The 25,670-nt window shown below is 47.7% G+C and overlaps 11 protein-coding genes across 11 annotated transcripts; 3 read left to right on the top strand and 8 right to left on the bottom strand.

The window, feature by feature from the left end:
- Positions 1-27: 27 nt before the first annotated feature.
- On the top strand, positions 28-1,663 carry F5891DRAFT_1063748 (uncharacterized protein). The gene is given in 7 exon segments (XM_041363021.1): positions 28-52; positions 67-70; positions 115-476; positions 534-716; positions 784-860; positions 900-1,093; positions 1,134-1,663. The coding sequence occupies 5 exon segments, from the start codon at positions 158-160 to the stop codon at positions 1,447-1,449; spliced, it is 1,089 nt and encodes a 362-aa protein (XP_041219640.1). The 5' UTR covers positions 28-52; positions 67-70; positions 115-157; the 3' UTR covers positions 1,450-1,663.
- A 45-nt stretch (positions 1,664-1,708) lies between these two features.
- On the bottom strand, positions 1,709-2,090 carry F5891DRAFT_1063747 (uncharacterized protein). Its single transcript, XM_041363020.1, has one exon. It carries the CDS (start codon positions 2,063-2,065, stop codon positions 1,895-1,897), a length of 171 nt encoding a protein of 56 aa, XP_041219639.1. The 5' UTR covers positions 2,066-2,090; the 3' UTR covers positions 1,709-1,894.
- A 393-nt stretch (positions 2,091-2,483) lies between these two features.
- Positions 2,484-3,192, bottom strand: F5891DRAFT_1063746 (uncharacterized protein; the record flags this gene model as incomplete). The annotated part of the gene is made up of 3 exons (XM_041363019.1): positions 2,484-2,868; positions 2,925-2,964; positions 3,018-3,192. The coding sequence occupies 3 exons, from the start codon at positions 3,190-3,192 to the stop codon at positions 2,679-2,681; spliced, it is 405 nt and encodes a 134-aa protein (XP_041219638.1). The 3' UTR covers positions 2,484-2,678.
- A 120-nt stretch (positions 3,193-3,312) lies between these two features.
- On the top strand, positions 3,313-4,473 carry F5891DRAFT_1063743 (uncharacterized protein). Its single transcript, XM_041363018.1, has 4 exons — positions 3,313-3,752; positions 3,809-3,916; positions 3,974-4,008; positions 4,059-4,473. Exons 1-3 carry the CDS (start codon positions 3,673-3,675, stop codon positions 3,978-3,980), a joined length of 195 nt encoding a protein of 64 aa, XP_041219637.1. The 5' UTR covers positions 3,313-3,672; the 3' UTR covers positions 3,981-4,008; positions 4,059-4,473.
- A 1,134-nt stretch (positions 4,474-5,607) lies between these two features.
- F5891DRAFT_1195616 (uncharacterized protein) lies at positions 5,608-5,911 on the bottom strand (the record flags this gene model as incomplete). Its single annotated transcript, XM_041368158.1, has 2 exons — positions 5,608-5,803; positions 5,859-5,911. The coding sequence occupies 2 exons, from the start codon at positions 5,909-5,911 to the stop codon at positions 5,608-5,610; spliced, it is 249 nt and encodes an 82-aa protein (XP_041219636.1).
- A 1,776-nt stretch (positions 5,912-7,687) lies between these two features.
- On the bottom strand, positions 7,688-8,369 carry F5891DRAFT_1195615 (lysine-specific permease; the record flags this gene model as incomplete). The annotated part of the gene is made up of 8 exons (XM_041368157.1): positions 7,688-7,708; positions 7,766-7,774; positions 7,830-7,864; positions 7,919-7,936; positions 7,974-7,990; positions 8,036-8,148; positions 8,185-8,206; positions 8,254-8,369. The coding sequence occupies 8 exons, from the start codon at positions 8,367-8,369 to the stop codon at positions 7,688-7,690; spliced, it is 351 nt and encodes a 116-aa protein (XP_041219635.1).
- Positions 8,370-8,774: 405 nt separating this feature from the next.
- On the bottom strand, positions 8,775-11,798 carry F5891DRAFT_985309 (major facilitator superfamily domain-containing protein; the record flags this gene model as incomplete). Its single annotated transcript, XM_041377575.1, has 15 exons — positions 8,775-8,845; positions 8,893-8,921; positions 9,186-9,248; positions 9,302-9,380; positions 9,447-9,469; positions 9,637-9,768; positions 9,801-10,004; positions 10,059-10,094; positions 10,117-10,269; positions 10,328-10,532; positions 10,676-10,816; positions 11,044-11,151; positions 11,201-11,231; positions 11,283-11,519; positions 11,787-11,798. The coding sequence occupies 15 exons, from the start codon at positions 11,796-11,798 to the stop codon at positions 8,775-8,777; spliced, it is 1,524 nt and encodes a 507-aa protein (XP_041219634.1).
- A 2,076-nt stretch (positions 11,799-13,874) lies between these two features.
- Positions 13,875-14,550, bottom strand: F5891DRAFT_1176190 (uncharacterized protein; the record flags this gene model as incomplete). Its single annotated transcript, XM_041365755.1, has 2 exons — positions 14,137-14,550; positions 13,875-13,951 (listed from the first exon to the last, which is right to left on the bottom strand). Exons 1-2 carry the CDS (start codon positions 14,486-14,488, stop codon positions 13,875-13,877), a joined length of 429 nt encoding a protein of 142 aa, XP_041219633.1. The 5' UTR covers positions 14,489-14,550.
- A 141-nt stretch (positions 14,551-14,691) lies between these two features.
- F5891DRAFT_1063703 (uncharacterized protein) lies at positions 14,692-15,889 on the top strand. The gene is made up of 2 exons (XM_041363017.1): positions 14,692-15,528; positions 15,581-15,889. Exons 1-2 carry the CDS (start codon positions 14,880-14,882, stop codon positions 15,784-15,786), a joined length of 855 nt encoding a protein of 284 aa, XP_041219632.1. The 5' UTR covers positions 14,692-14,879; the 3' UTR covers positions 15,787-15,889.
- Positions 15,890-16,216: 327 nt separating this feature from the next.
- F5891DRAFT_1281765 (P-loop containing nucleoside triphosphate hydrolase protein) lies at positions 16,217-21,131 on the bottom strand. The gene is made up of 15 exons (XM_041370501.1): positions 20,666-21,131; positions 20,384-20,609; positions 20,129-20,329; positions 19,545-20,072; positions 19,251-19,486; positions 18,943-19,194; positions 18,445-18,879; positions 18,089-18,391; positions 17,853-18,032; positions 17,598-17,781; positions 17,249-17,541; positions 17,064-17,183; positions 16,905-17,006; positions 16,592-16,847; positions 16,217-16,534 (listed from the first exon to the last, which is right to left on the bottom strand). Exons 1-15 carry the CDS (start codon positions 21,110-21,112, stop codon positions 16,419-16,421), a joined length of 3,879 nt encoding a protein of 1,292 aa, XP_041219631.1. The 5' UTR covers positions 21,113-21,131; the 3' UTR covers positions 16,217-16,418.
- Positions 21,132-23,262: 2,131 nt separating this feature from the next.
- On the bottom strand, positions 23,263-24,844 carry F5891DRAFT_1195609 (uncharacterized protein; the record flags this gene model as incomplete). The annotated part of the gene is made up of 11 exons (XM_041368156.1): positions 23,263-23,422; positions 23,469-23,609; positions 23,656-23,833; positions 23,884-24,048; positions 24,118-24,146; positions 24,195-24,279; positions 24,330-24,459; positions 24,511-24,564; positions 24,619-24,638; positions 24,689-24,745; positions 24,802-24,844. The coding sequence occupies 11 exons, from the start codon at positions 24,842-24,844 to the stop codon at positions 23,263-23,265; spliced, it is 1,062 nt and encodes a 353-aa protein (XP_041219630.1).
- Between the last annotated feature and the right edge of the window lie 826 nt (positions 24,845-25,670).

Raw genomic sequence — 25,670 nt, 5'->3', positions numbered from 1 at the left:
CAATTAAAGATCGTTTATTTATATATACAAGTGCTCAATCCGATAGGACTCCAGTGGGACTAGTATTACCCCAATGTAGTTTATTTCGGTTCACTGACCCATCCTGTGCAGACGAAAACGAAATACCAAGCACACATGGGAAATATAAAATGGAACCATGCATGCCGTTCCTTTTCACTCAAACCTGACCCCGTCCTCCCTCCTCATAATGCGCGATCTACCCATCGAAATCATCAACACTGTCATCCAGAATGTTTCATCCGTAACTGATCTCCTCCAGTTGCGCTCTTTAAACAAAGCGTACCGAGAGCTTGTCACACCCATCGCATTCAGCAAACTTCACGTGAAAAATAGCATCCAGAGCGCACAAAACCTCCAGCAGATCATTGCTGCCGCCAACCTTGCTCCCTATGTTCGGGAAGTCGTCTACGATTCTCGTGACGATAAATGTTTCCAATTCCCCCCAGAAAACATTGGTGAGTTCGATTTACTTTTGTCTATGTATAGGAGCTAATTATAGAATGTTCCTGCAGAAATCGAGGACATGTTGGAAGTCGCCGACCTTGAAGAAGCCTTGACTGAGGCTTTCTGCGCACTTGATAGACTCCCCAGACTTGAATGCATCGCCGCGAATTTTTGGCCAACATTCATCTCCCAGTCTGGGAAGGAAATCCGCGAGAGCCCACCCATTCTGGTTTACGAGTCGGCAGCTCACGGTTATTCATTCCATATATCACGCCATGAAGACATCCCGCATGACATCCCTCTCTCTCAACAATGTAGTCATGATGCCTGTTTCATGCTATGACTTTGTCTCTACCCTCACAAACTCGCCCCTGTCCCATCTTTCGCTATCCGTCGTGCCAAACGCCGATATCAGTGCCTGATCGGGATCCAAGGAGATTAATGGATCACTTGGCGCACTCCTGCCAATTTCCAATCCCACACTCAAATCACTCGAGCTACGTAGCCCCCAGGGCCCCTACCACAGCCTGGAAACCAAGCTTTCATCATTCCATTATCCGTCGCTCGAATCGCTCGTGCTCGAAAATACCGTCTTTGATCAGATGTCCTCTCCTGATGGCGTCGAAGAGTTTGTCATCCGCCAAAAGAATCGCTTGCATCATCTGGAGCTGCAATCATGCGCAAGCAAACCCGTCAGTCGATGCCAGGCTGTGGTCAAGCATCTGGCAACGATGGGCAGCTGAGCTCACCAGTTTGAGAGAGCTTGTGGTGGACGGCGACAGTGGATATGTCGTACTCGATCCTGAGTGGGGCTACGTCACTTATAAGCCGATCAGCACCACAGTAGCTGAGGGCGACTCGTCGAGCTTGCAGATGTTCCAGGATGCCATAGTGTCCGCTTGTAAGGTTGTAGCATCATCAGGGAAACGTAACTCATTACACATGATTACAGAGTGCTACGAAGCACTCCGTAGCACTCTGTAGCACGATCTAACCCGCTGATGATGAACGTGTAGTTGTATCATTTGATTTACTTGGTCGAACGGTTTGGGTGGTTTCGGACACATTGTATAGCATTTGCATAGGGCCCTATCAGGGGCGTTTGATGCCGCGGAAGCAATTTACATCATTGCGCCAATGGAAATAAACAAGAATGTACATTTGAAGTTTGTTGTTTGGCGTCTGAGCATCTTTCCGAGGTCACGGCTCCATATCCTCGACTCCCACAGGACCTTTGTTTCATCAAAAACGTGGACTTATCTCCGTTGTAACTTTGTCAGAGATATGTAACTTTCCTTTCCTCTTCTGACAAACGAGTTCACGCTCGTGATAGAATCTTAGTCTTGACTCGGAAGTCATTTGGCAAAATAGCCTGAGGGACTTCAAGTTGAGGCAGTCATGGCGATAACAGGTGGACCACTCTGTTAACTCAAGTAGCATCGATTAATTCCAAAGCAAACAACTTGAATACAAAAAGTTCACTTCCGGGCGAATGATGTAATCTGAAACGAAGTGAGAGTCTCCCCGTGATTTTATTCTCGCCATCAAGCTTGTAGTTGTGAAGAGCATCTTTGGCAACCCCAGCGCTGCCTTCGTCCATGTATTCCACGAACGCGATGTCTTTTTTTGGAATAAGCCGAGCCTCCGAGTCGTGGAGGTTTGCGTACCTGAGATATTAGAAGCTGGGCATCATAATTTCGAAGTCAGAATAGATCTTATCTTGTCGAATAGGTTGTAGGTCGAGTTTCTCGAGCTGACGGACCACCAGCTTTCGAAGTCTCTAGAAGGCCACAGATTTCAGTAACGATGTCGGTGGGCATCAAACGAGTGCGCTACGACTCACTCATCGTAAAACACCGCTGCATCTGCAGGACAAAAAGCTGCATCTGCAGGACGCAAATCCGCTGCATCTGCAGGACAAAAAGCTGCATCTGCAGGACAAAAAGCCTGTATCTGCAGGACGCAAAGCTGCATCTGCAGTCACCGGCCGCGGCATCTGCAGGCGACTCGTCATTTTTTTATTGAGCGTAAAACCTAGAGGTGCGCCCCCAACTGACATCACTGAAGCGCGCATTTCTCGAGGGTTGAGATACAAGATGTCGTCCCGTCTGTGCGTCCAAATATACAGGACTTCGAACTCCTGGACGAAAAAACAGGGAAGAGCATGCGTCAACCTCTCCCTCTCTCGCTTTTGCCTCTCTCTTTGTCTTTCCTCACGTTCCTGCTCGTCCATAGCGCCAGCGCCTTCGTTGAAATCGACCACGTCCACCTCCAGCGCGCTCATCATCCCAAATCCGCTTAATATCCTGGACCGGCGGCCGGTCCTCGTTATCTAACTCATCTTCTGACGATTCCACAACTGGCTGGCGCTTAGAGGTCGATGGAGCGGGTGGAGACCACCTTCTGGCCTACGCCGTAAACGAGTCAGTCGATTCCCGAATGAAGCGCCCGGTTTTTACTCTAGCAGCTCAAGGTCGTCTTCTTCCAAGGCCTCCTCGTCTGAGAGAATAATTAGAACGTTGTAATAATAAGCCCAATTCATATATGCTTACTGCGCCTCCGATGTCTCCTCTTACGCCGCTTCCTTCCTCGATGCCTTGCCTCGTCATCGTCATCGTCTTCCTCCTCATCCTCATTTTCATCTACGATAAAGCGTTCTCTGATTCTTCTCGCCTCTTCCTCCACTTCCTCAGAGCTATCGTCCGAAATGACCTGGGGATCTGCCATAGTTCGCGCCAGAATCAGACGTTTGCTTTATAGGCGTACGAGAGCCAGATGACTTTGTCAAATGCGGCGAGCAAGAGATGGAAGATGATCGCTCATCTCGACAATTTGGTCAATTTGCGCGTCGCCCAGGTCCGCGAGTGGATATAGTCCAACATCGCTTGCTTCCAATTTCTAAAACGCGCAGGCAAGCATCGACGAGCTCATGAGAACGTTTGAAAGCGCCGCGGTAGACATCAAGAGCGACTTGCAGTTGTGCGATATGAGCGCACGAAGGTGAGATGGATCCTCTTTACCGTTGCGTAAGAGGTCACGCAGAGGACGACCATCTGTGAGCTGCTACCGTACTTGCCTGCGGTCAGGTATCTTGACCCTAGAATAGCCTTTTTATGTGCTTAAATGGCCTCCAGCCCTGCGATCTGTCAAAGCTCAGGTTGAGTTTCGCACCAGTTTCTGACGCCTAATTTGCCAGCGACATGAATCATGACCAACGCCTGGGCGATGCTCGACTTGGCTCTTTCCCATCTTCACGGTTTGGAAGACGGTGCTATCCATCTCTGCATGTTCGTCGACCATCATCCTGCGTATCTTTGTACCCTGACAATTAAACCTCAAATAGGGAGGAGCGTTCGCGTTCCATGCAATACCCAGCCGAGGGAATCCGCGAATTTGAGACCGCGCGACAATCGATCAACGCGACGTTCACAGGAAGGCACCAGACGTTCCGGTACGCAGAGGTGGCGGGTTGTTTTGGTCCTGGACATTATTTACTCGCCCTCAACAGTGGCTAAACGACTGACTATTGTACATGGCCGCTCGGTAGGTACATTCGGCGCCCCTTCGCAGTCACTTTTCACGAATCATTACAGAAGATACTGGGCACGATGAATCAATAATATTAGTATTTATATGCACACACCAAACATGGTACGGAAGATACGGGGCCTCCATCTGTTTGTGGGTAACGTTGAATACCGTGCTATGGCGGAGGGCATGTAGGAAATGGCCGCAGACTAGTCTGTGTCTGGGGTGTGTTTTGTCGGCAAGTTCCGGGTTGTCTTTTCTGACTCATCAGCACTCCCGCCACGATCTACGTCAGCCACTGTGACGCCGATCCCAGCCTGATCACTGAAAACCAAGATCTATGATAAACCCTTATATACACATTATAATCCCCACAATGTCTATGATCGTATAAAATATAGCAGTGCAGAAGCCATAGTCTTGTATAGAAATATATTGTTATCCCTTGCGACCAATCTTTATCATGATTAAACTCAAACAGATTGATAAACACGCTAATTGCTGAAAACAAGATATATATGCGTAGAACGCTATCCCCTATGACGGATAGTCGATAATTATCAAGATGGTTTTCATTTGGCATTGGCTGCATGAATCATGTTGTGACAGTACTAAAACTGTACTGAAGTGATGAAGCGCGTTCGAAAAAGTGTCTCTCATTGGGCCTTTCTAGCCCAAAGGCTCTCCCGTCCAATAAGTAAAGAGATAGAAATTCTTGCCATCTGTACCATCATATGGACGGTTGCTTCATTGGCATCATGGTATTGCGGGTTTTATACTTGATTGGCCAGGAAGTCACATTGGGTTGTATAGGATTATACAGAGACGCTCGGTACGATACGCGTAGTTTATCAATGCCTCGCCAATTCTCTACCCTAATCTCATCATCAACACCGTCTGCAGGAACAATAACATGGGTTGAACCACAACAGATATCGTTCGTGCCTTGAAGTCCAATGAAAGCAAGGCGTCGCGATTTGCACTGCTGAAGTGGTTGACTGAGTTTGGCGGCGCCGGCGTACTATCAAGCTCGGCGGTGCCGGTATAGGATCGAGTTTGGCGGTATATAATTGAACTCGTTGTACCATAGGATGTAACAGGATCGAGTTCAGCCATAGAGTCGAGATTTTGGCCATGGAATAGAAGTTGGTCGCAGGGATCAAATCCAAATATGAGATCGAGTTCAGCCATATCATCGAAGACCAGTCATCCTTAGACAGAAACATAGATCACGATATGACATATCCTGTTGCCAGACCATGTAGTACAGTGCGACTTTCTGGATGGCGTCCCGTCGAGAAACTTGCAGGAAGTAGCGTTAATGAGTGATTGAAGCTGAGTCGGATCCTTACTTATCAATGACCGGAAGATATGCTCGGCCGGTGGTGACTGAGGTCTTGACCCTTCTCAAGGGAGTTGTACCTCATTCGTTTTGAGATCCGGTGGTCAAACTATTTCAGAATAGGAAAAGAGAAGGAGCAGGGTCGGAGCCGGGTAAGGCTGCGAGCTTCGGCGTCAGTTGCAGACAGCTAAAACCAACAGAGATCCGACTCGGATATCAGCGGCAGTTTCTTTGAAGAAAGGCCAAAGTGCAGAATAGGTTTCAAGTGGGATTCAGGGATCATCCAGACCACCATTCACTACTGCCCGATCCCAACAACCGCCAGTGCTTAGCGCACATGCCCAGCGCATGTCAGCAAATGCTGACGTGGCTCGAACATATGCGAACCACACCGGAAGGCGCCAGAATGAGAGGAGTAGAGGAGGGCGAGAAGGAGATGAGGGAGAGGTAAGTTTATCTCTTGGGTGCCTATGTAAATGAGGTAGTTAGCTCCATAAAAATGCGCAATACATATTACACGCACCTCTGCAGCTTAGAGGAAGGTACCCACAATCCCTCGGCCGCGTTCAACACCATCAACCTCCAGTAAAATGTCACAGTTCATTCCAAGCACCACATCCCTTCGAGCTTTTGACAGACCGGCAGTGCCTGTTCGAGAAGTCGGCTCAATGTCGAGTAAGACATGTTAGGACCTCAGAAGCGAAGAAGGATGACACTGACTGCGTCTTGAGATGAATTGTTGAATCAGAAAATATGACAATGACGAGCAAATGTAGCGAAGCCATGGAGGACGAGTGCGACTCACAGTACTTGGTGTGTGCTGTCGAGACGTATTATCGTCGATGATTGTCGCGAGGGATGCTGACGTTTTTGCATTCCGGAAGGCCGCACCTCGAATAGTCCATTCCATACCCAATGTCCCGCGCTCTCGCGCTCGAAATGATATCGATCCCTTCGTCGCGACTACGGGGCTCGCAAGACCACGGTCAGGTCTATAGAAAGCGAGCCGCGCACGGTCAGCGCGTCTTTTCAGACCTGAGAAGCTAGGAGGGGTCGTATATGGTCTTTCGGCTCCTGATCGCGCTCAAAATCCCTTCGTCGCGACTACGGGGCGTGCAAGACCACGGTCAGGTCTATGGAAAGCACGTCGCGCACGGTCAGCGCGCCTTTTCAGGCCTGAGAAGCTAGGAGGGGATCGTGAAGCAGAAGAGAGGCTGATCTCACCTCTTATGTACCTTTGGAGAGCGGCCGATACGTACTTCGCATGTACGTATTATTGGCCGCACAGTCCGCATCAAGGTCGCTTGAGGCCGTTTTAGGTGGTCTGCCTCGACGAGATCTGCCCTGATTCGCAAGTTGCTTGCCGACAACGGTATCATCACGGCCTGCGGAGCTTCGATCGAATCCTCGAGGACGCCTCGTGTTACGGACGCTCTTCTCAAAGCAACGCCTAGGTTGCTTCAGTGAGCTGGCTCTATCGCCGCAGCTTTCTACCTCAGTCAACGAGCCTGATCACTGCAGATGTTCTATCAAATGTGGGATGAGCATCATTATACTCCGAACGTTATCCCAGGGTAGGATGCTTCCGGTTGATACGGCTTGATCATTGATGACACGGACAACCATCGAGGTCCGCGCGGCAGATGCGGAGAGCAGCCCACCCGATCGGCTCTGATCATGCCCTTTCGGAATTTTATGTAATCGCAGCTGACACCCAAGGTATTACGATCGACCTGATGGTCGAGTTTCCGTTTTCTTGTGGCGGAAATCCGACGGTTGCGAAGCTTCCTGAGGCTTTCTTTGATAATCCTCTTGCGTCAGCGTCACAGACGCGGGTGATTCACGATTAGGTTGAAGATAATCCATCGTTTCTAATCGATCGGAGGTCGGCAGGCCTCTCTGGTTCACCCTGGATTTTCTATCTTCAGACAATTCAAGGAGGAGTAGGCATCTTGGTGGCAGGCGTGCGGTGGTTATTCGAGTATCTCGGCATGTGGCGCTGCGGCGCTAGTTTCGCTTTTGATTAATTTGATTCCCCGACTCCTAGGAGCCTCGGCTTTGTTTTGATGATCGGGGTTTTCCCTGTCATCCTCGTGAGGCGTATACCCCATGAGCTTCATTCGCCATCGGATGTTTCATTTTTTGAGGATCTAGATTCGTTTTCGTGTCTGTACGGGAACAACTTTATTTGGCTAAACGCGTCCAAATATTGCTGTTTCTTTCTTTCTTTCTTTGTTGATGGCGTCTTCTCTATAGCTACTCATCAGCACATTGGTCCTCGAGGACAATTAACATCTGTCTTTCACGACGTTCGTGGTCGCAAATGTGTTGGTTACGTGCAGGGACGAATGATTAGCTCACATAAAAGTAGTTCTGAAAAAATTGCGATGACTGTCAGAAGCCGCATGAACCGCGAAGGAGTTGACTTACCCATCCAACCTGGACAGCAATCAATTAGCGATAGCGCACTTCAATCGAGAAACTTGATACTTACTGCGAAACCAAGTGCAGGGTCGACCCATCGTGCGGCTGAATTGCGTCGATCAATGTCACATTTCAAATGATACGAACTATCCCACATACCAAAATGGGGGAATCTCACTGAAATTGGGGCATGATGCATGAGACGTCATTTCACCGATGGAACACAGCGATCTAAAAAGCATTAGAAAGGTTTGATGAAAGGGTGTGCGAGCGTACGAGTATGCCACTGAGCCTACGAGGGCGTATGCGATAAGGGCACTGAGGGGGCCTGCGCCACTGAGAGCTTTCCCAGAACCCAGGAAAAGTCCTGTACCGAGCGTTCCAGCTCTCTATACTCTTCGTGAGTCAACTTGTAAGGGCGATACCGTGACACGACATATAGCAATCCTAATTAAATCAATGAGCTGGCTATAACAAGACAAAGATAGACGCACATCTGAACAGAAGCGACGTCGAACTGGTGCCTTCCGTCAGTAACGACATAAACTCCAACGTCGGGCTGGTTCTTCTCGACGCTATTAACATCATACTTGTGGTCCTCGCTGCTCATGATGGGGTCAACGAGGGAAATTGTGCCGTAGGATAGCGTACTGAGATGAAGGGGGGGGGGGGGGGGGGGTTCAGAGGGGGATATTTATATTCGGCTCGTGTGCCATCAAGTATGGTAGGGAGACACAGCACAGCGTGGTGTCAAGTGGCGCCTGATACGGACCAGAAAATATTAGATAGGAACCACAATGGTGGACATGTTGATAGGAAGTTTTACTGCAATTTGTTTACCGACACTTAATAGCCATGGCAAGAATGCGAACACGTCCGACATAACGATCAATACGTACACAGGTAACGCCGAGTCAATAGTCGAAGATAACGGTGATGCAGCGTCAATCTCGAGAAAGTTGAGGAATGGATTGGTTGAGTGGGAATAACGTCGACTAAAAGGTTGCAGGCTGAACTAGCGATGCATGAATATGACGGCATAACCAGCTTTGAGGAAATATTCGGCAGATGTTGCACCTCGGGTACCTACATCATGATTAGAGGAATATAATGAAAAGAACATTAGCACGTACCTGCGCTGAAGTTATCGAGGAAGCGGACGCTGCACATTTACTGAACATGAAGTCAGTAACCCTGTACGGCTGTGGGTGGTTGATCGTTCTTACACATTGAGCTCTAGCGGTACGGTGGTCCCTCCGCTCTGATTCGAGTTCAGAGTGAATCACGCGAGCGTCTGTGATAACGACTCTCACCGTTACAAGCACGACGGATCGGTTAGCCTGTCGTTGCCGTTGGATAAATTCGTGAACGCCCTGTATGTCGACGTCAAATGAAGGAGGTTGTGATTGTGTTTCAAAGTACGTACGATTCAGCAGAGAATGTCTGCGGGTTCGTGTTTTGTATTAGACATCCTGTATGAATCCAGAGCCTGCGATATCGGAATCCGGATGGCCAAATTAAGTAATCAATCATGCCATTTACATTAACCAATCACGGTCACCCGTTTTCATCCAAACGGTATCCAACCCGGTCAAGTTCGGCGTCAAATTTGAAATCCTATCTGTGATATAATCAGTACATCGATCGTATGTCTCTCACACATGTGCGATACAGTCGATTGATATACGCATGGTCAGATAGGTAGCGGGCCTGACAAAAAAAACAGCATGAAGTCTACACTACCTCTAATAATGAAATAAAAAAACATCTGCCCTGCAAGTCATCGCGGTATCGTCGTTAACGGGAAAATAGTGAAAAAGAAATATGTCATCAACGAAAGTGGTCGTCTAAAGGAACGCTCATCAAAAAGAACCTACCCCTGTAGATTCGCTAGGTCGGCTTTTTCGATCATGGTCACGTTCGCGTCATCGAGCTTTTCGTCACAGTCCGTGCTCCGTCGAGCAGGATGTCTGGGGTCGCCGTGTTCTGGTTGGGGTGCGTGGTCCGTACTGCGGTCATAGAATATGGATACTGAATCTACAGAATAGAGGCAACTGTCAAGAGGAACCAAAATACTGCGGCTCGTCCTTTATACTCATGTGAGCCCCCATGGATGGCCTCCACGGATGTCTCTATTGAACTGGCAACAGCGAGACCAATTGCTGATCCAAATTGAAGAGCGCCGTTAAAGATGGCACCAACTGTGCCTGCCATAGACGAAGGTGCGACTTGAAATATAGCAACGCTGTAATTACAGCGATTGGAATGCGTTAATGAAACCAAGACAATTTGAACTTACTTTGCGTACGCATATGTCAGCATGACTCTGCGCTCCCTAGAGATAAAGCTGGGAATACATATGGCCAATAGGTTTCCCCCCGCCCAGCGCCAGCAATACGGTCGCGATCATGCAAAAAGACACGCCTGTCAGAATAATACATTTCGGACTGAAGATCCGAGAGAGCGATCCGGTGAAACTCATAATGAAAGATGCGACACCGATCGGGAGCCTGGTAAGTTAAAACGGTCTGAATGACGGGAAACGTGGAGTGACAGTCGAGATCTTACATGTGCACAGCCGATGATATTGCGGACCACTCAAATACGTTTTGCCACAGGACGGTAAAAATCACGAACACTGTGAACCACCAAAAGAATGGCAAGAGCGCCACGGCAAAAATAATGGAGAAATTGGGATAAAACCGGTGGTCTGGTACCAGATCAGCCGATGATCGGTGGTAGGTGGAAGTATCCCTGATGACGTACATGGAAGCTGTATCCACGTGTATGAGTGTTTCCCAGTAGAAAAACCCGATGATCATCACGATCGATATGATTAGCGGGACAAGCACGGCTGCAGATGCCCAGCCGTGAAAATTTGTACCGTTAGGATGGTCAAGCCGAGTAAGTCAAGACTTTTCCATTTCGTTGCTGCCGGTTCAAGATTGTCTTTGGCTTTTGCAATTTCTGGCGGTATGATGAGGGCGCATACAAACCAGAACGCCCAGTGGTAAGATGCCCATTGGACGAACGTGGCACCAATCATGAGACCGAGGGCTATGGAACGGGAACGGGACCATGAAATTATTCATGGATAATCACTGGGGAAGATTCTCACAGCTAGCGACGCAGGTGCAGCCTCCAAATGTTCCTATTGCGCGAGCTTGTTCAAGCGGTTCCGGAGATACTTTGACCAAGAGTGCCATGGCAGAGGGGATTATCATCGAAGAAGCTGAGAAACGATCCTCGTCAGCCAAGACCGTCAGACCGGCCGGAATGTTTACCTATTCCAGTCAACGCTCTGAGAATAATGAGCGGAATGGTATCATCAACAAATCCAGCGCACAGTGAGATAACACCAAGACCAAATACACCCCCAACGAACCCAGTTTCTGTGAGCCCATTAATGTCGCTATCTGACAGGTACGGCATAATACTGACTTGGGTTGTACACGTCGCTAATGCGGCCGCTCTAAACAATGCGTTGAAGTGCAAGGTCAGAATCAATGGTATGAGCACGCACGACGAGCAGAAAAGATGCAAAGGTCAACTGGAATGCGCTCATAATCCAAGTGGATTGACTTTCAGTCATACCCATGGATACTTCGAGCACAGGGATTGCGGAGAAGAGAGCTGAGTTACTGAAGGCATCTAAGAATTGGGCGGGACAGAACATAAACAGTAACACTAGTTTGCGAGTAAGCGAAAGTTCATGATGAACTGGCGTTTCAGCCTGGGAGAGAGGCTGGAGTGGCAGTATCTAAACCAATTTGTCAGTTCAGGAGCGACCAGCTGATGAAGGAGAGGTTGGGAAATTATCTGTCAAAACGGATGAACGCCTCTACATTATAAGAGATATCTCCATGACCAACGTGAATCAGACACACTGTGATGCATCTCAACACCAGCGAAGATCTCCTCTACTCATGTGAGTACGTGAATTCATGTGTAGTATCATAGTATGAGCTTAGTATGTAAAATATTTTTGAAGAGAGTGGGCCTTTGAGAATTTGAGGGAGGGGCGTACGACTCGCATCATGTTGGTGAGTTTCCCGGAAATCTTTGCACCATCACGGGAAATTTGTATACTTCATCGAAAACTCTTCCAATATCACAACACGTAACGTCAACCTGATTAGGAATTGTGAAACGCCTTTGATTAATAGCAAGGTGCCGGAAAACGGAGCTTGCGGAAGTTCCCGGCACCACGCGTCCAGTTTTCCTTTCTCCTCCCGGCCACCCAACTACATACATCTCCTCAACTGTAACGTATCGCTCAAACTCCCTTACGCTCTTTCTCGCTCCGGACTTCGTTCTTTTACCCCCATCCACCTCTCCCTTAGTATTCCGTTAAAAAACAATAGTTTTATTCATATCCATTCAAGTACATGCTATCATTTAGAAGCAATACAATACGAGGTCCATCTGTGACACGTCCGAATTTGCGACCAGTTGTCCCGCCCTCCCAGCGACTCCAGCTGCTCGCGTCCCACCCCGAGCTACGCGGCTCAGACCAGCCCAACCACCACAAGGTCGTTTCACCGAAATCGCAGCGAACCTAGCACAAATGAAGCTGGATCTAGTATTATGCATTTATGACGCATGTATGCATGCGTCATACAAACATTACACATTAGCTCACATGGGATTTCCTGTATCTAAGCAACCTCGAATTCACCTTGACCGGGCAGTGCAGGAGCGTGTGAGAGCGTTACGCCAAGCGCCAGATCATGTAGATCTGGTTGATAGCAAATGGTGAGTATTTTCAAATCTAAAGTCCGTCTTCATGATGTCATCAACACCTCTCTTGTTCCCTTGCCGTCATGTTTCCCCATACAACAACACCGCAGGCAGCTAGCAATCCACTCGAGCCCTGGTCCTAAAACTTAAGTTTCCTCAATAGCAGCGCCCTGCCTCGGAGCGTTTGCCTTAGTAAGTTCTGTCAACAATATTCAAGCCAATATATCATTGAATACTATGGGACTGGGCGCATATATGCTCAATTGCTGCTATCTTTCTAGTACTCCTACGGGTCAGGTAACAATACAGGTGAGTTATTGTGATATCTGCAGCGTCAGTCACTGATTCTCTTTCGCAGGTGTCTACTGGAACTCGACATAAAGCAAACAATAATGTTATTATACCCAAGTTCTCATCGTGATATCGAGCTCGATTCTCTGGTGATATTAAGAGTCTAGAGTGACAATTCGTGAGCGTCGTTTCTTGTATTTGCAGCAGCAGCGCTGAAGGTAGAGTTCCGTTCTACTAGGATGCACTCGATACCTAACAGCCCATGTGCGTCGACACTTTTTTCTCACCGCTAGTACCATGCTGATCTTACTCTTCTGTTAGTCTTACTCTTTTGAAGTCATTCAATTGGTGAGTATTGCTGCAGGTTGTATTTCCAGTATTGATCCAAATCTTCGTTTCCTCGAACGTCTGGATCAAGAATACAGTTAAGGCAGTCGTCGACGGTACCTCGCACTCAATGCATTAAGCGCACGTGTTGCGCGCCGCTCAGACTGCTTTACTGCTTTTGTTCCATCGTTTTCATGCTCTGTTTCGACTGCTTTCGTTTCATACCATTCCAACGCATCATATTTGTATTTGTACTATTAATAGTAATGATAGCAACTTGAAGCGATATGATATAAACCGCTCGAGCTCGTAAGGTTAATGCAAGGGGGTGCCACATCGTGTAGAAAGAACTTGAACCACTCTCGCACGACGACGCACGATATGAACTCCTTTTGCATCGTGTATTCGTCCGGATTTCTTGTTGAAATCGTGCAAGGGCGGTTTCAGCTAGCGGCGCACGATGTGGCATGCTCTCACACGTTCCCGCACTGTCCGGTTTTCACTGGTGCTCGTGCGGCGCTAGTCGAAGTAAACATTTGAGTACTGAGTACCGAGTCTCCAGCGTCCTCATTCACGTCAAAGAGACGCCTATCGGTAAAGCTGAATTGTTGATCTGGAAGATTACGAAGTGCTCAACTTTCTCTTACTTAAAAAAAACCATCAGCCGACGTTTCAATTGAGGATGCTTGGAAGAAAAGCTAATTGGACCGGTCGTTTACTTGAGGAAAGAGATAGATCACATTACCTTGGATGTTATTTAGATCCGACGGAAAGTTTCAAATTGATCGTTGGATATCACAAGCACGTAATACTTGGTCCAATGCGCAAATACATCTAGAGCAAAAGCCCAAACAAATAAACTTATAGTATACATGTGCCAGCACGTACGTAGGAATCTACGATCGCAAATGTATACAGTACATGGACAATGGGACTTGGTTTCTGTGGGCGAATGGTACGTCAACTACCTCCATTGCGGTATCATGACGGCTGAGTTACTAACGGGGTGCATCAAGAACCTCGGTACCAATGAGGCGGTCCATCCTTTTGTAGCAGCGCCTTCAAAGCCAAATATCTAGCCTCTGGTGGCATGTGGGTGGGTAAGCCCTCATAAGGATCGTTCGCGGCAAAGGCAATGCACCAAAAGGACCTCCCTTTGGTGGTCGTTACTCGACGCAGTCGTGTGTAGCCATGAACGCCTGCTACCTCCCTGACATCCCTCAATGCCAGATGGATGAGCTCCCGCGCATCCTGCGTCGTCTGGGGGTGGTCATAACCCATTGAAGTAATGGCGTGTTGGAGGAGCCAGTCATCTCCCGCCAGGTATCCATAGAATTTAACCATATTCTTGATGCTTGAAGGAGAGCCCATCAGAGTAGAGAAATGACTCCAACGAGCCTATGTACTTACTAGTGATTGGTTGAGGATCGAATAACTTGGTGGAAACCAGTTTCAAAGGCGTTTTATAGGCAGTCATGTGACCCACGCCGATGAGTTCGGCCATGCTATAAATAACTTCCCGGTCATAGCCGCTATCATGAATCATCATATGCGCATTCAGTACTCCGAGAATTCAAAACAATGCAAGGATCGCACCGTGCTTCCAGTACTCTGAGAATTCAGAATGATGCAGGCATAGCACAAATGGCATTAGTCTTCCAAAGATTTGTGACCATTGCCAGCTGTCAGGCTACCCTGGCATCTACAAGATACGTCTCATATATATCACCCTGCTCAAAATTTATCTACGTACGAATTCACCATGGGTCCTAAGGCCACCCCTGCACAAAAAACAAACACAGTGGTGCCATACTCTGCTATATTACGAACTTCTCTTGCTTATTCACGTACGTTTAACCCCCGGAACTTAGAATATCACTGGTACCCACTATGGGACTACGCCTTGTCCAACCTCGTCAGAAAAACACCCAATCTCATTGTTTTCCCACAATTCCCACTGTGGTTCATTCCTTCCGATGATGACGGTGAGGTTGAGGAGGCAGAGGATGGCGACAATCTCGAAGAGATGGATGCAGTAGAGCCACACCAGGCGCCAGCACCCATATCTCCTGCTGATGATGATGACTTCATTGATGAAGGAGTGTCTTTGGCTTCCACAACAGCAGAACCAAAAGCCAGGGGTGTCCTGGTGGATTTCGCAATCATCAGCGTGAAGGCAGGGAAGGAGTCGCAGCATAAGGAGCGTTATGGGGGTTGGAGGATTACCGGAGTTGATGTGGGCCTTCTGGTAGAAATAAAAAGGTCGGCGAGCAGGAGTTTAAAGGGAAAGGCATTCGAGCGTGCCCTTAGTGAACGGTTGGGAGAGGCTATCCATGATCTGTTTGATCAAGCGGTGTGCCTATTTCTTGAAAACCCAACCAAGCATTCGGTCATGGCTATGGCAGTGGCAGGTAATTTATCTGTTCGTATCTCATATTAGAGATCATACTCATCATCTTGTAGGCCCATATTGGTGTAACACCACAATTACCCGGGCTGCTGTCAAGAATGCCATGGAGCGCCGTTCCACCAAGGATCCATCTTATTCAAAAAAAAAAAACAGCATTCCCTCATTGAGGTGGTCCAGTACGGTTCGTCTTTATAGTGCACTGTCAGACCAGCGCCTGCAAAACATTCGTGGAATTTTGGCTAACATGGGAGGGTCCTGACGTGCTTCTGGAAGCTAGTACCCCATCTGGTCCTACTTAGTATGATGTTAGCATCTATTTCAATTGAACGTAACAAGTGAAATGCAGTCAACAGATTTTTTTTAAACCCCTAAGGTCAAGTTGAAGATGCTTTATTGAAAGCTACATAAGTGAGCGCACCATGCCTGTCATGTTCATGCCGTTTCTGCGCAGATTTTATAAAGAGCATAGGCATCGGTCCTAGCATCCTTGCTGTAGGACGCCAGTAGTTGTATCTACCATTGAATTGATACGTTGATGTGGATTTGAGTTTCCTACTAGAAGACACCTACTATGGCGGGCATCTTCATTCATTGATCATCACCTCAGGCGGCTAATTGACTTGGACCTGGTTGTTCAACAAGAAATCACAACTAACTTTGTCATCTATGGCATGAAAGCATGCGTTGAGAGCCCATGCCAGTATACATTATGTAGCCTTATGCCAAGAATGCGTAGGGCGCATGCCATATTATGATCTAAAAATAAGATGCCTAAATGATGGGAGAAGTTGTACGTGCTCATGGATGTATTACCACTTGAATAGACACATAAACTTGAATGATGCGAGACTCGACAAAACTCAAAAAAAAACAGATGGGCAACCCAGTCCCCTACCTTCTGCTACTAGTAGGGTTTAAGGGAGCAGGTGTTGAAAGTTCAGTGGCCACGCTTGACCCTGGAAGAAAAGATGCTAATGGATGGCCTGGGTTCTGGGAGGACGAATCATCTGTGATATGAAAGACGTTAGAGGTAGGGACCAACTACTGGAGAAATTTGCACTCACTTGGTAGAGATTTAAGGAAAGCGTATAATCGATCAACTCCTATGCCGTGCTGCTGCATATCTGCAAGAAAGGTGGAAACCTCATGATTATCTCCAGACGTCAATTTGGGTGCTTTTGATACTTGATTCTCCAGACTGGAATCTGCAGTGCGCTTAAGAGGCAGAATTATCTGGGAGTCTTGGCCTCCCTGGGATCCCTTGACTTGGGTAGGGTTAGCTTGCTGAAAGTCTTCTGCGCTACGGTTGGAGATTACAGCCTTAGAGGAGATGTGGGTCTGATAACATTTTTAGCAGGTAGATAATCTGTTGCTTACCTGGACTTCTGACTGCGTAATATCTTGGCCTCCCTGGGATCCCTTGACTTGGGTAGGGTTAGCTTGCTGAAAGTCTTCTGCACTACGGTTGGAGATTACGGTCTTAGAGGAGATGTGGGTCTGATAACATTTTTAGCAAGTAGATAATCTGTTGCTTACCTGGACTTCTGACTGCGTAATATCTCCCCTTTCGGCCGGATCCACTATCTTAGTGGGGGCAGGTGGAGACTTCTGTCTTGGAGACGCTGCTGGGCCCAAGTGATTCTTGACTTGGAGCCCCTGAGTACAATTCTACATTGCATTTGTTATATTAGGATCGCAGAAAAACAATACTAGAGCCTTACTGAAGAGCCTGATGGCGAGGGGCCAATCACGGGGCTAGTAGGAGGGGCTAGTAGAGACTTCTCTCCAGGTTTCTTGATGGCAGAGTCTTGATCGAGCGGTTGAACCGCTGGTTTCCCTGATAACCTTCCTGAAGGTGGCTTTACTCCCTTACCTCGAGCTTTGCTTGGTTTCTTTTTTGAGGAGCCAGCTTTGGACGTCTTTGACTTGGTTTTCCCCTTCTTTGAAGGCGCATCATCGGTATCAGAAAGTGCATTCATTTCATCTGCCTCATCATCATGACGGAACAAAGAGCCTGCATAAGATTGAATTAGATTTTTAACCATCATGAAGTTACTAGCTGATACGTGCGTAAACTGGGCGTTGCACCTGTGAAGGCATCAAGGATAGCTGCTTTACTGAAGGATATGTTATTCAGAAAGACATCCTGAGTGTCAGCAGCCACAATTCGATAAACGTGGACAGTTTTGGGCTGGGGAGGACGATAAATACGTCCAATCAGTTGGCCTTCATCAGTGGCAGACCAGAGGGAGTCCTACGTTTGAAGATGTGCCGACCCAAGTATCAGAAATGAAAGGGTAGAAGGCATGAAAAAAAAACACGCACCACAATTATCAATATGTTGGCGCAAGGTAAATTGAGACCGGTCAGTCCAACATTGGAGATGATTAAAACGCGAGGACCATCACGTCTGCTACTTTTGAATTGTGCAATGATATCAGTTCTTGCAGACGCTGACAATTTGCCATGGATCTGTAAAGTCGAGATGTGGTTAAGCTCCAGAACCTGCAGTTCAAAAAGGTCAGCGTTACAGTTAGAAGTAAATCATAATTATGAAATACCTTGAGCACCTGCGTATAGCTAGATGGGAATGCGCAGTATACGAGCATTTTATCGCAGGGCATAGAATCAGTAACGCCAGCAGCAGCCTCAGGATCAGCTGATGATACCACTAGCGCATCATTCAGAACGCATAGAGGTAGACGTCCATCATACTCCAGATGCCAACAAAGTACTTGGGCAAGAATGTCGAGCTTGCGAGATGGGTCTTTCTTCCACTCCTCCAAAGTGGAGGGATTCGCCCATGGATATCCTGCATTGCAGCTAGCATGCAATAACGCCCTGCGGACGCCCGTATAAAAGTCCTAGAAAATTGTGATTCATAAACCATTGAATAAGGATGGATGAAAATTCGTACGGAGCCAGAAGCATACTTTGCTGCGCTAGCGCCGCCTTGCTCAACTATTTCCTGGGCAATGCGCTCAAGATTAACCACCTCATGGGGGTATAGCTTGACAAGGAGATTGTGCTCCAGGAATGGAGCCAAACCTGAGATTCTGTCACCATGATTGTCAACTGAACGGACCGTGCGCCGTATGACGATGCCAGTAAATCTCTCTCGGATGACGCTGATCCAAGTCAGCATCTGATTACGGTATAGACTGGGAACGTCAAGATCAGCATCACCCTTTACTGTTCCCATGATTATTTTAGCCGTGCGGTCGCCTTGTTTAAAGCGCTTCCGATCCTTGGCTGATGCAGCCCGCAGTTGACAGACCATTTTTTTGGCTTCGTCGTCATAAGAGCCACCAAATAGCTCCAGACCCAGACATCTTCCGATGTTCCAAATGTCCTGTTCAAACAAAGAAGGTCAACTGAATGGAACAGTAAAAATATATGAGCATCAATCACTCACCAGAGGTCGAGAGGTGATGGGTGTGGCCGTCATAGCCACCATAGCATGACATAGAAAGCGAAGGCAAAATATCGCCCAGTAACCCTTTTTGATATTTCTATAGTTGTGCGCCTCATCCACTATGCCCAACAAGAAATCTCGCCCATAAGCCGTGCTGGACACATCCGTAGTATAATTAGTCTTCCGTCGTGGATGTTTCGTTGGCGTACGGTTATTAGTTTCAAAAATGCGATCACAGTCGGATTCTAAAGCCTGCCACCACAACTACTATTGAGCTTCGCTAGCTGAAAATAGAATCATATCTGTACCTTGGGAGCAGTGATGATTATCCGCCGCCCTTCTGGTTGCTTTGACTGGCTCCATATGTCTTCCCACCAGGTTCGTCGACTGCTCCAAGTAGCCAGATATGGTAGAACATCAAAAGTACCCCGTTGAAGAAATCGGTGCAATTCCGAAGTAAACTGCATCACCAGATTGGCTGGGATAACCAGCATCACTGGAAGATTCGGAATGTTGGGAGAGTCACTCCTCCACTGATCTGCAGCTAATGGATTTTAGGTCAGATCTATCGCCCTGCAGAAACTTCAACAAGAGAGACGCACCTATTTTACCTGGAAAGCGGTGGTGCATAGTATAAAATTCACGATAGAACGAAAGTACGGCAATTAAGGCGGTGACTTGGATGGTTTTACCTAAGCCCACTTCGTCCATGAGCAGGACGGGCTTTCCGCCAAATGTGTTCTTGACCATCTTAACAAGACCCACAAGCTGGTGCCAGCGGAGAGAAAGGGGTTCCCCATTTTCTTTTAACCAAGTTTGACCGTCCTCTGTCCAAGGATCACAATTGCCATACGGGTCTTGCAAAAGGTTGAAGAACGGTATTCGTTTTTCTGGAAGTCCCAGGATAGACCAAATGTCATCCTCGGACAAATTATTGTATTCTTCTACCCCTTCAGACCACTGAAAGTCGCAATCAGTAGGGGCGTCAGGGTCAAATTCGGGTATGGGTTCATCTGGCATCGCATTTGGATCGCAAAGTTTCAACTGGTCATGGATGGACGCAGTGAGTAGTGTTATATCCTGCTGAGTGGCCAGAAATGAAAGCGCTTGACGTAGGGGCTTAGGTAGACCTATCCCCATAAAATAATAAGAAGATAGCTGCCAAGAGAAGCTGAGGTTAACGCACGGTACTTGCTTCCGCCCTTCACTTCTATCCCTAAGCCTTGAAGAAGGTCGCTAAGGGTTTCTTGCTGTTCTGAAAGCTGCTTCAGTGACTCCTGATCGCCATATCGAGTGAGAATTTTGGTAAGTCCATCCACATCCTTCAGCCAGGTTCTAATGCCTTCAGCGTCCAGACGTTGGCCATGCTCAGCCATGGATGAGAATTCTGAAATAATAGTGTTGAGTATTAGAAAGGCCAAGTACATAAAAAATGGCACACCTTTCCACGTCTGGTCTATCTTGCTCTTTAACTTTCCGAGCCTCTCCCTTTCACGTCCAATGGACTTCCTATTCTTTGCCCAACAATGGGTCATAAGGGCATCCAGGAAGCGACGGACCGGCTCCTTAAGTGCTATGCCATCCTCTGTCAAAGATTCTGGGCCAAAAAGCGCCTCTGCAATGCCAGAGTAGGCAAGCGCAACCTGTGAAGTGGCAAGATCTGGCAGCTTTTTTACATAGTCAATGAGGGAGCAGTATAGGGACCAAAGTAAATGAATCTCACATTGGCAACCTTGAGACGCTTCATAACTGAATAGGCATCGAGGCCACGTTCTGCCAGCACGGCGTCAACAGTATGGTTGATTTTCCAGTTTGACCAATTGGCATGGCAATAGTCCAGCCAATGTTGTCGACCTTTGTTGTCATTATCAGATCGATCTTTTTTGATGTAATCCACTTGGGCGGCATCATCAACAGCCCAGAAATTGCGAGCAAATGTCAAGACGGCCTGGTTGACCTCAAGGGATTTCCAAGCGCTGGGAGTGTCTTCATTGACAGTGGCCGATAAGGGAGTTGAACTAAGTGTAGTGCGCTGTTGCCATACGGGCCAACACCAAGGAACGTGGCCAGCCCCAGGATGCACAATAGCGTCCACTGAGGAATCAGCTTCTTCAGCATGAGAAGGGGAGCTGAGCGCTAGAAGAGCGCCGGGCATAGTGATGGTGGGCATTTTCTAGAGAGGAGATTGGCTGTGGTCGTACTATGGAGGAAGCCTCCAGTTATTCACCATACATATAGTTTCATGTATCCTCAGAACTTAGGCCAGTACCAATGGGCTGGGAGCGAAATAAAATTATCAGGACCCTGAATAATCCAACCGGAATTTAGTCTGCCAGGCCCATCACGGGCAGAACATTGCAATTTCTGAGCTCAACATCACCTAATTACTGGCGGTCCAGGACTTCCTCTGAGATATAATCTTCGAGTCTGCTTGTGAATCGTATGCTCATATCCTAGTTCCTGGCGCTGGCAGTCGTCCTGTTGATGCTATGATCAGTAGTATTCCAGCCACCTGTGATCTACCGTTAATAGGATACGTGGACCTAACGTTGTACAGCCTAACGCCCCCCCAGTCCCTTCCCTGACTCTCCTTAGCGGTCAATCTGTGATGTAGACTCTCACCATTTGTGGCGAACATCGATCAAATGAAAATTTCATACTTAGCCAACCAAGTCTACGATCGACGGATCAGAACTTTCACCAAATAGCGGCCAGGAAATGAGCGTCAAAAACTGTTGGTGCGATTAGAAGAGCAGAACTAGACTAACCCTCACCAAGAAGAAAAGGATTCGAAGCCCATTAATAATATTAATCAGCTGACGGATGACCTTGAGGAGTAATCCCGCGCTAGAGTTCAATTTCACCGTGTTAGCAGTCGGTCCGCACGCAGCTCCTTTCAGCCTCTAGACCTAAACCTAAACCGACCAGTGACTTCGCATCGGAGCCCCATAACGGAAGGCGTGACCTGCGAGATAACCGAGTCCTCCATCTTTTTCTGGCATGCGGTGATTCGGGCACCAGCGAGTGGCGCCCTGTGGCGCTTCGACGTCCTGGGAAGTAGGAGTGTAGGGGTGTGAATAGCGAAATTGACGGAGATGGTGAATTTGAGAGGTCGATCTAGCGTGATTTTTTTTAGGAAGGACTGACGTATGACTCATTATCGCGTTCACTGCGAAGAAAGTAAACTGCGGCCCGGGCGGTCCTTTATGACTTGCGGCGGTCACTAGTACAGCATGTCGCTGGGTCTGCAGCGCAAAAATTACTTCCTGATTTTCTGATGGACCGAGACTCCTGCGCACCTCGTGGGAGTCGGGGATTCAAGTCAAGTCAAATATGACGAATTATAATATAAAGCGCACGGCCGTACCTTGGCGGTGATTATTGGACCCCTTGAGTATACATGATAGGTGCCTGTAGCCCCAGTATGTCAAGAAAACATCAGCTTTTAGCCTGATCATGCTACGTAATGATCAAGATTCAAGAATAACGACCCACAAACTTTTTTTTCGAGTCATTATCATATTCGTCTGTAGTCGTAGTCTCAATGTAGTCCTTGCAGGCGGTCAATGCGCTCCTGCGTAACCGGCTGCCTCATCTTCAACACCAGTCCCAGAATAGTCCGCGTAACGCTTTACGTGGAAGCGGCGGGTGCGATAGCGAATAGCTATGGGTTATGGTCGGTCTGGTCCTTGGGATCACAGCCTGGGATGTCAAGTAACCGTGATATACAGACCGAGAGTTGCTCTTGCTCCATCTACGCTACGCAGTTGATGTTGATCAATCCTTCCTGGCGCGGTAGATGATGCTGTCCTCGTAAAGCCGACCAACCGTCTCAGTAACAGCTTTTGATAGTGACTGGTACCACCATTAATCCAAGATGGGTTCTTAGTAGCTCACGGCATGTAATCTAAGTTTTTCCAGTACAAGATGATGAAATGATGGCTTGGGTCTCGCATGTAAACGCTGGACGGAGTCAGGTAAATCAGCATCTGTCCGCCATCGTTTTAATCGGTTACTCACAAGAGGCTGGTCCATGGGACTCGCTCAGACTTCATCCGATTTTTTTCATGAAGGGGCACACCAGCTACTACCACCTCATAGAAACTGAGAGACGCCTTGCCTACATCGCTACGAAAACTGCGCGTTCAATTGGCGTCGGTGAGCAGATAAGGATCCAGAGCCAATTATATCAGGGCGAACCACAAATAGTACGTAAAGACGCCTTAGAGCATTGGCGCTGCCACAAAGGAAGTTCACATAAACAGAGATACCATACAAGTTGAATTCATGCTGGGGTATACAAACGCAGCGCGCCATATTTCACTCTTCGTCTGGTATTCTCGATGAATCCGCGCTGGTTCGAAGGGTGGCGAGTTCAATCAACAATGAGGAGCGCGTAGGCGCTGACCCCCTCGTAAAGCGCCCTCTCATGTTGAGCAGAATACGGTTGCAGAGCAAAGACGGTAAAGCAACAGACCAACTGTCAATCAGCTTTAGTAATGCAACGCGCGGGAAGACAGACCTACGGCATGAAGAGGTCGATATAGGACGGGTACCGAGCCCAGACAATAGTTGATCCCACGAGTTCCACGAATATCCTGTAGATGCTAAATGGTCGAGTACGCTGTGACAGAAGCGGACGGACATACACGAGAAAGTATAATAAACTTGAGTGGTCGTTAGCATATCTCATCACAGAGGACAATTACCAACCTATCACAGGCTAAAAACGTTGCCAGTTCACTGCGCCGTTGCCGATCCACGAAAACTTTCTTGAGGACGAGTATACAAATGATAGGTTCAAGGATCAGCGATGGCGTCCAAAAGATCGCAGAGAGGGGGGGAAGACCCTCAAAGAGACAGCCCACTGGAGTAGAAACTACCGGAAATCCTGGCGGCGGTTCATTCAGTCGATTCTACAATGAAAATCGACAAACTTACTTTCCACGCGAGCGATTGTCCAGCCAATGAGGAGCGCCATCGCTGCGACCTCAAATATACTCAGGAAAATCATCCAAGAGAGTACCCTACGACTTCGGTCATATATCGCCCACACCTTGAAGGATGTTAGTGGTTGAGTTTTCGCATGAAACCGCTGGACTCCCTCTAAGCTGCAGTATTACTGATAAAAACAAAGGTTCAATGAATGACCGTTGCACATGACGGTGGGCTTACTTTGAACAGAAATGGTGGTAAGGAGGGCACTGTTGAATCATGGGTAACGCAAGAAGAGAAAGTCACGCGCGACTTACGCGATATTATTGCATAACAGGTAGGCGACGCAACTAGGCCAGAGGAAGTCAACCTCGTGAATGTCATAGTAATATAGACATACGTCTTGATGAATGGTTAGCGTAAGACGGCGAAGAGCGAACCAGAAGAATTACTTTGGATGATACCATATTGGATGGATTTTGTCGCACTTTGAATGCTTTGCTTGTCAAAAGAATCAGCCGCGATCAATACTTCCTGCTCACTTATGTCAAATGTGAGCCACAACGCTGGAAGCCAGCGGTTCTCGAGAGCGCATTAACATAGTGCCCATTCTTCTCTATCATGCAAACTCACAAAATGATAGAGAATTGTCACCCAACTTTTCTTCTTTAACCAGATCAGATCAATCTATCAAATCGTACCTCAACAGCGGCAGTCACTGGAATCAGATTGACTCTTTACCTCGTCCTCGATGGTAATGACTACGCGAAACGAGAGTCAGCAAGTAAAATACATCAGAAAGACTCCTTACCGTATTCATAAATTAGAAGTCCCAGCGCTGCAGCTCGTGACTGCTTCCCCATGTTCACTGATTGGCATATATGCATCAGTAAATAGTCCAGGAAATGAGTCGCAGTCACCAACAAGCTTTCCAAGCAGACAAAGAAATCAAGGCAGGGTCCAACATGAATTAAGGCCATCCGTAGCATGACATGAAGCAGAACCGGCTTTAAGACTCGGTACTCGAAAAACTGAGCTCAGCGCTCAGCGCTCAGCCACGAGGTAAAATTATGTGTCACTGCTTGATCACAGCCCCAATCCGGTTGGACGCCATGTATAGGATAAAACGGACCCGATTACATAGTGAGTTCTAGAGTTCTCGCTTCAAAAGTTCGAACTTGCCGGCAGGAAAATCTGCTCAGGCTTGACTAATACGGTTCATGCTGAGTCCTCGAGGTAGGTCGCCGGCAATGACCGCGTGGTGGGCGGAGAAGTGTACCCCGCGGACCTTGATGACATTTGCTGTGCGAGTTTTGGAAGCATACGATTGTAGTAATCGATCAAAAAACTGATCGACTATTATTGGCACCTGCAATGCTTCTATGTAGGACCGTGACCAGGAACGCGGCGTAACGCAATCAAATGTGGCCGTGGGCGCATGCGCTGTTCTGTTGATAATTGACAATCGGTTCAGGATTAATTGAACGATATCCATGATCCAAGTCCCCGCTCCGCCACTAGTTCAAGTTCAAGATTAATATTGCTGCTTTACTTTTTCACTCTCCTATGTAGTAAGGCAGTTCAATGCATGGATAAAAACATTCTCACTGACTCACTCTCACTGATATCCATCCCGTCATCTTGTTCTCTTCTCAAAATAGTGGAGTCCATATCCGTCGCACCTTCATCGAGTCTCAAAGGTTATCGAGCCCTGAATGAGGAAGAAAAGACGTACTTCCGCTCCCTCCAGCACGAAGCTCTGCCAGACGGTTCTGAAGAACGATAGCGGCGAG

The sequence above is a fragment of the Suillus fuscotomentosus genome, assembly GCF_016647785.1.
Source record: "Suillus fuscotomentosus strain FC203 chromosome Unknown F5891scaffold_85, whole genome shotgun sequence".
Classification (NCBI taxonomy): domain Eukaryota; kingdom Fungi; phylum Basidiomycota; class Agaricomycetes; order Boletales; family Suillaceae; genus Suillus; species Suillus fuscotomentosus.
Note: the sequence above shows the minus strand (reverse complement) of the source record. Positions and strands in the feature narration are given on the sequence as shown.

Excerpts from the sequence above, each read along its gene's own strand:
- F5891DRAFT_1063748 (XM_041363021.1), top strand. The coding sequence starts at position 158 with ATGCATGCCGTTCCTTTTCACTCAAACCTGACCCCGTCCTCCCTCCTC. Across the intron at positions 477-533 it reads ATTCCCCCCAGAAAACATTG|AAATCGAGGACATGTTGGAA; the intron begins GTGAGTTCGATT and ends ATGTTCCTGCAG. Across the intron at positions 1,094-1,133 it reads TCTCCTGATGGCGTCGAAGA|CTGCAATCATGCGCAAGCAA; the intron begins GTTTGTCATCCG and ends CATCATCTGGAG.
- F5891DRAFT_1063747 (XM_041363020.1), bottom strand. The coding sequence starts at position 2,065 with ATGGACGAAGGCAGCGCTGGGGTTGCCAAAGATGCTCTTCACAACTAC.
- F5891DRAFT_1063743 (XM_041363018.1), top strand. The coding sequence starts at position 3,673 with ATGACCAACGCCTGGGCGATGCTCGACTTGGCTCTTTCCCATCTTCAC. Across the intron at positions 3,753-3,808 it reads GGTGCTATCCATCTCTGCAT|GGAGGAGCGTTCGCGTTCCA; the intron begins GTTCGTCGACCA and ends AACCTCAAATAG.
- F5891DRAFT_1063703 (XM_041363017.1), top strand. The coding sequence starts at position 14,880 with ATGGGTCCTAAGGCCACCCCTGCACAAAAAACAAACACAGTGGTGCCA. Across the intron at positions 15,529-15,580 it reads CATGGCTATGGCAGTGGCAG|GCCCATATTGGTGTAACACC; the intron begins GTAATTTATCTG and ends ATCATCTTGTAG.
- F5891DRAFT_1281765 (XM_041370501.1), bottom strand. The coding sequence starts at position 21,112 with ATGCCCACCATCACTATGCCCGGCGCTCTTCTAGCGCTCAGCTCCCCT. Across the intron at positions 18,880-18,942 it reads CCATCACCTCTCGACCTCTG|GACATTTGGAACATCGGAAG; the intron begins GTGAGTGATTGA and ends TTGTTTGAACAG. Across the intron at positions 17,184-17,248 it reads CCTCGCCATCAGGCTCTTCA|GGGCTCCAAGTCAAGAATCA; the intron begins GTAAGGCTCTAG and ends AATTGTACTCAG.